Source organism: Pleurodeles waltl, chromosome 7 (assembly GCF_031143425.1).
Source record: "Pleurodeles waltl isolate 20211129_DDA chromosome 7, aPleWal1.hap1.20221129, whole genome shotgun sequence".
Classification (NCBI taxonomy): domain Eukaryota; kingdom Metazoa; phylum Chordata; class Amphibia; order Caudata; family Salamandridae; genus Pleurodeles; species Pleurodeles waltl.
This window is the reverse complement of record NC_090446.1, coordinates 19,058,437-19,070,575: the sequence shown is the minus strand read 5'-3', so window position 1 is coordinate 19,070,575 and position 12,139 is coordinate 19,058,437. Positions and strand designations below refer to the sequence as shown.

Sequence of the window (12,139 nt, the reverse complement as noted above, 5' to 3'; positions counted from 1 at the left end):
CGTCTCCCTTGCACCCCTTGCATACTGCAAAAGTGATGCAAAGCTTTTAAAACTATGCCTCCTAATATAAACATCAGAGCAACCCAGTTGCAGGTGGTCCCTGACAATTCGCTTTTGATAGCATACTGGTTCTTTTGTCTTATTCCATGCTGTCTCTTTTGTTTTATACCATGCTGCTTCTTTTGTTTTAAGAGGTCACTTTGGAAACATAACTGATCACTGGGCCTAACTGTGGAAGCTCACCTGAGGACATTTGTACATTCATGTTCATATCTTCTACATTGTACAACCTGTCTGCATTCATTTTATGTCGCACTAACCTTTTGTGCTCTATTTTATATTAATGTTGTATTTGCCGAAATCACGTTAACCGTTGTGCATTGTAGAGGGGCTGTTTGACTGCAGTTGGCTATTCTTTGGTGAATATTTACCTCACTGGTACTCCTGGCACAAGAGTGCATGAAATCACAGTCTGGCGGCGCAGTGAAGCCTACTCATTCCCTTAAGTGTAGTGTTAATGAACCACTCAGTGCTTTCTGAAACAGGAGAGTGAGTAAATTAATTCCTGAGCCACAATAAAAAAGAGCAGTGGTTCCCGACCTGTGGTCCAGGAACACCTGGGGGTACTCAAAGCCTCCTCAGGGGATCCGCGACTGCTTAGAAAATTAACAAATTTATAAAGTGTATATAAATAAAGTGGCTAAATGTACAATTGAAAATTTTAGAACGGACTGTAAATGTCAAGGAATTTAAAATTTGAGGCTAAATATTAATTGGTGTCCCTCAGATGGAGCGGTGCAGGTGCATCAAGTAGAATATAGGTGGTCATTACGACCCTGGAGGTCAGAGACCGCCAGGGGTAATGTGGCGTCCGTACCACCAACAGGCTGGCGGTACGGAGGCCCTTATTATGACTGCGGCGGTAGAGCCGCGGTCGCACCGCTGGGGCCGGCGGTTTCCCGCCGTTTTAGCCCCGGCGGTGATAATCCGCCAGGGCAGCGCTGCAAGCAGCGCTGCCCTGGGGATTATGACCCCCTACCGCCAGCCTGTTTCTGGCGGTTTGCACCGCCAGGATGAGGTTGGCGGTAAGGGGTGTCCTGGGGCCCCTGGGGGCCCCTGAAATGCCCATGCCACTGGCATGGGCAGTGCAGGGGCCCCCTAACAGGGCCCCGGCCAGCTTTTCACTCTCTGCATAGCAGACAGTGAAAAGCGCAACGTATGCAACTGCACCCGTCGCACTGCCGCAACACCACCGGCTCCATTAGGAGCCGGCTCCTATGTTGCGGCCTCATTCCCGCTGGGCCGGCGGGCGAAAACTTGGTTTGCGCCCGCCGGCTCAGCGGGAATGTCATAATGGGGGCCGCGTGAGTGCGGCCGCACGGCGGTTACCGCCTGGCGGGCGGCTACTAGGTCATAATGACCCCCATAGTGTGGACAATGTAGGGTTTCCACTGAATTTAGAAAAGCTCCAATAAAATGTGTAATCATTTGTGTATGTGTCTGATGAACACTTGTTTCTGTATTTTTTGTGTACTGTTTTGCGTTTCAAATCATCAAGAATGTTTAGATCGGGATCCCCGGCTTCCAGTAATGACTCAGTGTGGGGTCCCAGGAATCCAATAACAATTCAGTGGGGGTCCTCAGGTTCCAGTAACGATAAAGTGGGGGTGCACAGAAGTCAAACGGTTGGCAACCACTGAAGCAGAGTATTTCCCTTTGTTTGCCTGTCTCATCTTAATTCAAGCATGGAGCTCTCCCCTTCTTCCAACTTTCCTACTTTTTTTTCATCTCCAGAGCTTTAAGGTGCATATTTACAAGAAAGTGGTGCATCAGTGCTGATGCACCAGCATTTTTGCATCGCCCTGGCCCCACCTTTACAATACGTCGCACCATGGTGCACATTAGGCTAATAGCGTAACGTGGCGCTGTGATGTACAAGCATCAAAAATGTTAACGCTAGTGCAGCAAAGTGCAAGGAGGCCCACTGATTAAAACTGGTGTGCCACGTTAACGCCTGCTTTGAGTAGGCATTAAAAATGTTGCCAAAAATGGTGCACTGAAATCTTGTAGACTTCACTGTAACATTTGTACGGGCCTCCAAACGCAGGCATACTGTGGGCCAAGGGGTCACAAAGTAGCACAATGCATGCATTGGCCACTTTGTAAATATAGCGCAGCAAAAATTGCCTCCTTGAGCCGCATTAGCGTAAAAGAATGACGGTCGTGTGTCGCAAGGAGGCGTTGGGGCCTTGCAAATCTGGCCCTAAGTTTCTTAAGTGCATTTTCTCAATCTAGGTCAATATCAACCTAAGAAAACAGTTCACTTGCATCACAACTTTGAGGAATTCATCGCCCTTTGGTCTCATACAAAGATCCCTTCACTTTCATCCCAAAATATAGAAACAACCAGTTATTCTAACATTAATTGATATTTCCAAACAAAGCACCGTGGACTCTGGATGTGTGCTTTCAAGTGTGGTTTTATTCGGACTCTACGTGTGACAATGAAGATTATCACTTTTGCTCCAGATTTGGGAAGAGAAACAAGGCTTGTGAAACTTTTTCACTACTGTAGCCCATCACCTCCCTCTTCCCCTTCCTCCCTGTGGCCATGACCCTTTCCTTTTCCGCTTCCATCTCCTGTTCCCCCCTCTCCTTTATCTTTCCCTTTACCCCTTCCTTTCCCATGTTCTTTTCCCTTCTTTCCTTTGGCTTGCCCATCTTCTTTGTGGCTCCTTTTCTCCCTTCTGCTTTTGTGCCATCTCTGTCCAGAGTGTTCTTCTTCTGAGCTACTATCTTCTTCCTCACTCTCATCTTCATCGCTGATAGCCCGCTCCGCTCTTTGCTCTACATTCCCATCTGATTCCTGGTCGTCAGCCTCATCAGGGAAATGAACTTCCTGGTGTTCTAAAGGAAAAACATGGAAGTCAGATGATGCCAAAAGAAAGGTGTAAGTCAGATCAGAGGAAAGAGTCAGGCCGGAGCCTGGCCAATGGGAGAACGTGCAGGGGTCACGTGGATACGGAGGAGCCAATCATCATCCTTTCTCACCTACCCACAATCACTACCCTCAACAAAGTGATGGTGAGTGCTCTGTCCTTCTCCTGAGCTTCCAGGCTTCAGGCAGGGGTGAGACTGCCCCCCATCCCTCCCCGCCCCAAGCTCTGGAGACAAGAGACAAGCTCTGCTCACACTCTGGCAGGGCCAATTCACTCTGTTGTCGACTGTGCAGCCGAAAAAACTGTTATGGTTAACTTTGGTTACAACACCTTAATGTATGTCAGAAATTCACTTAAAAATCACAGTTTAAGTGCAGTTGTGGTTGCAAATTAAAAACGGAAATAACTGACATTCAGAGGTGGTGACTTTAAAATATTTATATCAAGAATACATAAAATCGAAATGTAATTAAATAACAGTACGTAGTCAAACCAATAAATAATGCTTTATTCGTAGCCATCTCTTTCAGAGTGATAGTGGTAATGAAATATATAATCTCATCTGTTAGACTATTTAAGAAAGTGGTAGCTGCAGATTTTCCACCAGGAAGCATTTTTGTTTATTTAGTAAATACATTTGGCATCATTTAAGGAGTGTGGACGAAACTTTCAGAAAAGTAGTCCATCCGCTTTTGCTCCTATATGGAAGGATTCTTACCTATCCATCAAGCACAGGCCAAGGAAAAGGGGAAGGTCTCACAAAACTGCGATTCCCCATGTTAATTCCCATTGACATTTTGCTCTTTGATACAGAAATAACAGCTGAATAGAATGACACCAAATTTGATAAAACATTAGAACTTTACTCAGGGACTGTGCTTTTTGTTATGTGGTTTAAATTTATTCAGTGGTTTCGAGAAAGCAGCATTTAAAGAGGAGCTCAGTTTGGGCATGAGGATACTAGCACTGGAAAGAGTTAGATATATCTGGACTGTATGTGTACAGATGTGCTCTGAATGGCCCCTTTCAAGTAGACTTCGATTGCTATTGGCTGGCCACAACATGAACAATGTGTTGTATTAGCCATTGCTGTATTTGAGAATTTCGGGTCATATTTACAAGCGGCTTGTGCTTCTGGTGCATCACCTTTTTTACGCACCGGCAGTGCAGACTGCAGGTCCATGTCTACACAGCCACGCAAAGCCACGCAAAGCCACTTTGCATGGCTTTACATGGCCTTGTAGATGTGGAGTAAGGTAATGCCTTACTTTGCATCACAGACATTGTCCATGGGTGTTCCCACGCACTAGCCATGGATTTTGATGCATTCCCATATTTACAATGATTTGTGAACCTGGGAATACGTCAAAAGTCTACGTCTCCACAGGGGAGGCATTAGAGAGGCGCAGCAAGGGGAAATATGTGTGCCACTTGAAAGAACTCTAACTATATCTCCTGAATTTCTCTGGTTTTGTACGAGTAAATTCAGAACCTAACTATAACCTCCCTGTAACCTTTGTTTTTGTCAGTGAATTTCTATAGTTTTTTAACATAAAGTAATTTTAATCACTACACGTTGTTCCAACCCCTGTGTCGCACGGCCTTTCAAGTCAAGCCAAGCCATTATAACCACCCAATCGCGCACAACGCATGTGAATATTTCACATTAGGTCAAAAAATTCTTTCAAACCCAGAATTTGCCCCTAAAACATACCTATATCACACCCCTGGTGTCAGGGCATCTTCAACCTGACCCGTTATGACACTTTCAATTTGGAATTTCATCCCACGAGGACCCGTGAAATAAAATGGTGCAGTCAGTCAATTATAGGGCTTCTTTTGGCATGCTTATTCTGGAAAAGTCATGAATTTTTGCAAATTATTTTCACAATAATAAGAAAGTTCCCAGGCCAGAGATATACAAATTTGGATTTACCAAAATTTCACAAAAACTACTGAATGGCTTTACACCAAATAAGTGAAAGTGTGATCAGCGTACTGAAAGCTAGCTTTCTGTCAAATTTGATGTCATTCCATCCAGTGGTTTGGGCTGCACACATGTGTAACGGTCCTATTGGAATTAACATTAGAAACACAACTTTTCTCACCCCTCCTTTTTCTCAGCCCCCCCCTTGACAGATCACCCTAGACTGTCCATGTATAACAAGAACTACCACAACACTTTTTATGGAAAGTTTCATGAAGATTTGTCAAACGGCACCAAAGATCTAGGCAAGTCAAAGAATTATTTTACTCTGGAAACATGAAAGAGGAAATAGAATGATTAAAATCTTGTGTCTGTAAACAAAAGAGCTTTTTGAATATTTTTTTATGAGAGAGTGCCCCAAATGTTTGGAGCAAAGTAGGAGAAAGTCTTGATGATTTTAAGGAAGACCGCTTACATGGTTGAAATGCATTAATCATCTTGATTCATATTTCAAAATTAAAATTCTGCTGCATCATGAACCCGAGCGTATCACTGCCCGTCTCTATTGTTGTATGACAAGCATTTGACTGAATATATATATATATATATACATATATATATATATATATACATATATATACATATATATATATATATATATTACATATATATGTTTTCACAGATCATACCACACTGCTCAATACAACATTGAAAAAGACATGATAAAGCAAAATAATGCATACCAAACATGGGTTCGGTGCACCTCATGCCACACATAGTTCTACAGCACTTCTCCGAGAGCTCACAGTCTTGTTCCACAGAACAGTTTTTTAGTGTGGAGAAGTCGATCATGGGCCAGAGTTTGGGTTTCCTGTCCGGATGGGAGCCACCTTGCTCATTTTCATGCCAGTGTTGGCTCTGAGCGTCAGACCCAGGCCCATAGGCTTCAAGATCCAATTCTTTAAGCATCTCCTTATTAAGTTTTTCTAACTCAGCGCGGTGCTTAAGCATGTAGTCTTCAAAGCACATCCCAGGATGCTGGACATCCTGGCTGCCAGGTGGTTCTATGCCAAAGAAACAAGAAGGAGATCCTCAGTACACAGAATGTCATTCACATTATTCATTTATTTAAAACGTCCACAATCCTCCAATGGAACTCATTCAATGTCAACTAATGAGCCCAATCTTTAAAGCAACACCCTCAGCCCCTGACAAATGAAAGGGGTCATAGTCCATACTATCTCTTGAGCAATGGAAGTAACATATGGTATCTTTCAGAAGGAACGCTTACTCTCTCTTCTGTTGTGTTTTGAACCATGGATACCCAGGGGGCACATATGTGTCACATTTGAATTACTGTTTGCACCTATGAGCACTGCACCATCTGCATCTTATTATTAATATTTCATTTAACACATTTTGTTATAGAACAATGAAGCTGTAATATTGTGATGGTCAAACACTGATATGTGTTCCTACCTCATGATGATTTGTAAATTTATATACAGCAGTAGGAGGATATTATCAGTGCTGTCACTGGCTAGAGGCAGACCTTTTCCTCCAACCAGTATTGTCTCTGACAATAATCCCAAAGTTAAAGAGGAGGAAATTAAGCCAAACCTTATATTTCACATTCAGCATTTGATATATACAATAGAAGCCCTCTTGGGAGCAATGTAGAGGTAGAGGGAAGTCGCAGACTGGAAACCCAGTAGGTCATATTTATTTATTATTTTAAGTCACAAGTTGATTCTGTATAATTTAGAAAATGCTGAGGGATCAGTTTTAAAGGCCCAGAAAACATTCCATTATACTCAGTGCTCTCTGGAAATCTAAGCTTATGGGACAATAGCTGGTGCTTATGTCCTATGCACAACCATATTAAAGAGGGAGATGTTTGCAGAGTGTCCATATAGCTCCAAAAGTTAGAATAGTAATGGAAAGAAAAATTAATTCTGAGACTGGGACAAAGGATGCACTGCTCTTTTAATCGCAAGGTCAATTTACCACTAAGGATTTAGAGATGGGTTTCCTAGAAACCTGGCCCTGGCCCGTGCATAGTGTTTAACAAAGGATACCGCTTCTCCTAAACTTCTGTCTTTAAATGTGCCCAAGGATCAAATGCCTTTGTGCAGCCCTGGATTTATAGTGTCAAATGTAACTTCTGCCCTTAAATGTGTCTCAAGAATTACATGTCTGTGGGCAGTCCTTAAATTACAGTACGAAACATAACAGAGCCTTCAAGGGGGCTCAAGATGTTGCTACACGGTAGGAAATATATAAAAAGTGCTTAGAAAAAGCATTCCTGAATTAAGAAAACAATCAAGAACTAATGCAAGAATCTTCACAGCCCAATTGTTGAGTAGTGTATAATTACACAGAACCAGCAAGACCCATATCTAGCAAGATAATTTCCAATGGAAGGGAATGGAAGGGACAAATAAATGGGACTGGGTTGAGGTTTTAGGAATGGTTTCCATCTTAAACTTGAAGCCTTTCAAAGAGAGATGCTGTATATACACTAACAAGTGACTGAAACTGATACAAACATAATTAGTACTGTGCTGGATGATGTATTCTGAAACCCTGTTCTAACTATTCTGCCTTGCTCTCTGTTTGGAGGAGCCATTGGCCTGTCCCGCTCTTGTACCCACAGTGTGACTGCATAGACCTGTCTTAAATCAGAACCAGCCCTCACAAATATTTTGTGAAACAGACAAAAAGAAATAAGACCATCAAATCAAGGGCAGTAAAAATATCTAATACCTCCAACAGTGAGAAGATCAAAGCACTTTCTTACAATCTGTGGCAATCTCTAGACAGAGCTTTTAATGAAAAGAAACATTTATAATATGTTGGATAAAATCTCCATAACTATAGGATTATTGCTGCAGTCGCGTCACTGCAAAATATAACATGCAAGTAAAATAAAATAATGTAATTTAGTGTGTTGTTTTTGAAACACTGTAGGAGCTGGGAAGTTCATTGTTTCCTTAACAGTGTTACTATACAAAGAAAGATTAAATGAACCATTACACAAAACAGATATCAGGACTAAAATCACAAATCTTTATGAGCTACAATTGCTGTGGTGTAGAATGCAATACCTCCTGCCTTCCCTTCTAAAGAAGTCAATGTGGTCAGCACTGAGACCAACTCTTCACACTGGAGACTGTGTGAAGGATGAAAATATTATTTACCTGCTGAAGAAAACAGACAAAACTGCCCCTGTGTATAAAAGAATGCGCGAGCAAATATGTCACCTATTATAATACAAAGCCAACAATAGTCTCTGTTGCAAGTATATTTTTATAGCAATGGCTAGTGTTTCATAAAAATGCTTTAGATCTGGCAGTTCACTCCTGTGGGGTTTAACTTTCAATTTGCCCAGAAGAAGACCCAAAGCATAAGACAAAGAGCCGAACCATCACCCTTGATTTAACTCACTGTATAAGAGTGAGAGAAGTATTGATGTCAGTGTAATCAACTGGGTCTGTTAACCGGAGTTTAGGTTCAAGGCTGTGCATTGCACAGGGCTGACAGTACTTATTTTGAGTAGTAGGTACTTAGTAGAGCTGGGTGATGCATGGACACCATACTTTCATAAAACTGGTAAAACAGGTTGCTCCGGTGGCAACCACAATCTTCAACTTCATGTATTGATAAACCCACATTCCTTTATTGCTTTTCCCCATCCTAAATATTGAAAAAGGTGGACTCTTGACAACACTCTGATATAAAAGACGCTACTGAGACACCCCTTTGGGTCTGCCATTAATTAGGAATTTATATTTACCCATGAACACCAAATACCTCAAATGCCAAGAGCTTTGAATACTTTGTTGAGACCAACGGCGGGGTGTGCAGTGCCAATTCAACTGGGGGAATCACTCAATGCATCCAGTGATATAATGATACAAATGTCTAGGTCAAACAGCCCTGACGAGGACCTTCAGTCAATATTGCCTCCTCAATGAATATGGTATTCTGGCCCAGCCACATCTAAGTATTAGTGTCAAGATGTGGCGGATTTACTGCTTCTACTAGCCAAGTGTGGACTTTAGGTTGATCAAAGTATCTATCAACTAACAAATACACACTGCATCATTTCCTAATCTAACATTTTGGCAATTGTTGTGTACAACCTGAAGCACAAATCACTGAAATCATACTGTACCTTGGCACTCAGCACCTGCATGTAAATGGTTATCGAGGTTTAATTTAAGGGAGTATTGAGCAACACTTGTATGAAGTTGTACTACCTATATCTCTCTTGAGCACACAGGCTCAAAAGGCCAGGAGCAACACATCAAGGCCAAGATTTACTAAACTGTCACGCAATGCAGCAAGACAACTTTCTGCACCGCTCTGGGTGACAAGAAAAGAGCAGGAATGCACCATATTTAGTAAAATATGACTCATTCCTGCTCTCTCCCTGCACTGGTGCACTTATTGCTGCCCAGAGCCAGCGCAGACAACCTGTGTCATGGTGCCAGGGTATCTGTGTTGGTGGCAGGATTGTTTTTGTGCAGGACGGCGGATTGTTTTTGTGCAGGAAGACATACCATTCTGCACAAATACAATCCTTACAGACATTTTCCTCTACGTGTGCGACACAATGCAGCACACATAGAAAGAGAGTAACAAAGATAATTATTCCTCCTCCTTGCACCTCTGTAGGGAAGGTGCAGCATTTTGAGGCATTACTGGGTTTACTATTCTCACTAATTCTGGGAATGTGCCACAATGCATGGGAAAAAGCATGAGGACGCCTACACTCCAACCATGGAATGCCTTCCCACTGCAGAGTAATGCAAGGCAGTGACTTGCGCTTCTTTGCCTTTTTCTAGATTTACTAGGCCACACAGAGCCATACAAGGTGGCTTTGTGTGGCTTAATACATCTAACTTATGGGCTTCTAATGCCTTGCATCACCTTACATGAAACAAGGACAATCCAAGCTCTTAGGAAATCTGAGCTTAAAACTTGGTACCATGTTTGACAAGAACGTTTATGCACCATACAGTGGTTAACTCTAGTGATAGCTTTTGGTTTAGAAATGGTTTGTTGGACTGCAGACAGCACAGCTCGATGGTTTCACTCCTTTCTGGACAGTCGCTCATGTGAGAGGAGGGCTTCTGGGGTCAAAGATCATTAGCCTGGACTGTGGAGTTTTTCTAGGGTCTGGTCTGTCCCCTGCACTGTTTAGTATGTATCTTCATAATCTTCTCAATCTCTTCTAGGATGATCAGTTGTCTCTCCAATTCTATACTGAAGACACCTATGTCCATAATGAACTCTCCACAGGTTCCCAACCATTGTTAGATCTTGAGGCTTCTAACACTGAACTAATCAACTTCGGTCAAATGTGAGTCTAGTATTTTCCTGATAATTATGATCTTCTTCTCTACATTGCAGAAAAGTTAAACATCTTGGCATGACTTTCAATTCTGACTCCTCCTTGGAGCCACAGATCTGTGTAGTGGTCTGCAGTTATTATATCCATCTGCAAAGAAAGGGAAGCCAATTCTCCTCCGTGGAACCAGAAAAAGGGGCCAATAAAAAATAGCCCCTTATAACATCTGACTAGAGTGTTGCAACGCACTATACTCGGTTCATTTTAAGCTGGCTCCAAAACACTCAACATGGAGCCGTTGGAGTCAACATAGCACTTAGGGTAAGAGCCCATATTGTCTCAGTTTGTAGAGCAGTGTATTAGCTTCGAATTGTTTTCCAAATTTGTTTCCAAGTGACATTCCTTACCTTTTAAGGTCTCAAATACAAGGTCCATCAGTATCCCAGCTGTAGCTTACACCTTTATCAGCCAAGTATTAATTTTAGTATTAAAATAACTCACTATTAATTGTGTCAAAGTAAAGGTTTCTGAGAACAAGTCCCTTGTGTGTTAAACGCTATCCCAATTAACATGAGGCTCTCACCTTCACTTCCCATCCTCAGGGAAAACCTGGAGATGAGCATTTTTGGATGGGCTGGATTTTCAAGGCCAGCTCATAGAGGCACAGTTGAGAACTGCTCAGTATATAACTGGTATCTGTTACTGCTGATAGACGTGCTGAGATGTTCAGCCTGTACATCCTTGTCTGGACTCTCAGAAGGTTCTCATAAATGCGTTCAGCATTGAAGGACTTACCAACAGGTATAACATTGGCTGCTGCCAGGGCCAGCAGGGAAGAAATGAGAAGAATCTTCATAGCAGCTGAGCAGGTAGTGTCAGGATCTGCAAGTGGGAGTTAGAGGGTCTGAACTCCTTTCACCACTGAACAGTGGAAGACAGTCCATTATTTATAGGACTTTGGTGGCATTATCAAGCTAGAAAAGTCACCCATATATCATAGGATTATTCAATCTTATCAAATCTGAACCACAGCAGTGTGTCTCCTTTTGATGTATGCTTAACCTTTACATCTGTTGCAGCAGCCAAGACTTCCACAAGTTGAGACATTTACACCAACAATGACCTGCTTTGTCTCAGATAAAAAGGTCCAGTGTGGAAATCCAACACTGGTTTAATCTTACTCATGTACCTACACCATGCACACTCTTATTTGGAGTTTGTAGTCAGCATTTATTTTATTTATTTGCTGTTCAAAAGTGATATTTCAGCTGGCATTTGTTGATGGGAAAGGAAGGTAAGAGGCATTTGTCTCAAATCAAATCGCATGCCATTTACTATGACACAGTGCACCTTGGAACACATTAGGTTTACTAATTATTTGAAATCGTTAAAGCTGGCCACATACCAATTTACAGACCAGTGATCTGAAGAGGTAGTTTATTGCATGGTAGTGCAATAGGTTGAGATAATGTCAAGGACCTTGTGCATTTGTCACTCGTCCAAGTAATTTGCCTTCACTCCTTCTTTGTGTTGGTATCTATTCCCTACCCATCTCAGTTACCAGGATATGAGGAAATTGGGGCTATGCTCAGTGACTTAACCCCTTAGCTGCTCAGCCTTTCCCCTCCCCCAGTGCTGAGCTCTTTTTTGGCTATTTGGGGTAGTTTGCACTTAGGCCTTCATAACTTTTTGTCCACATAAGCTATCCACACCAAATTTGCGTCCTTTTTTCCAACATCCTAGAGATTCTAAAGGTACTCAGAGTTTGTGGGTTACCCTGGAGGAGGCCAAGAAATTAGCCAAAATACAGAAAAATGGGACAAAAGGCAGCTGAAGAAAGCATGTGTTTTTTTTCCCTGAAAATGACATCAACAAAGGGATTTTGGTGCTAACACCACATCTTCCCAGCTTTCAGGA

At 42.2% G+C, this 12,139-nt stretch overlaps 1 protein-coding gene across 1 annotated transcript; it reads right to left on the bottom strand.

Moving 5' to 3' along the window:
• Positions 1-2,462: 2,462 nt before the first annotated feature.
• Positions 2,463-11,161, bottom strand: LOC138247131 (uncharacterized). The gene is made up of 3 exons (XM_069201873.1): positions 11,018-11,161; positions 5,610-5,930; positions 2,463-2,907 (listed from the first exon to the last, which is right to left on the bottom strand). Exons 1-3 carry the CDS (start codon positions 11,076-11,078, stop codon positions 2,567-2,569), a joined length of 723 nt encoding a protein of 240 aa, XP_069057974.1. The 5' UTR covers positions 11,079-11,161; the 3' UTR covers positions 2,463-2,566.
• Between the last annotated feature and the right edge of the window lie 978 nt (positions 11,162-12,139).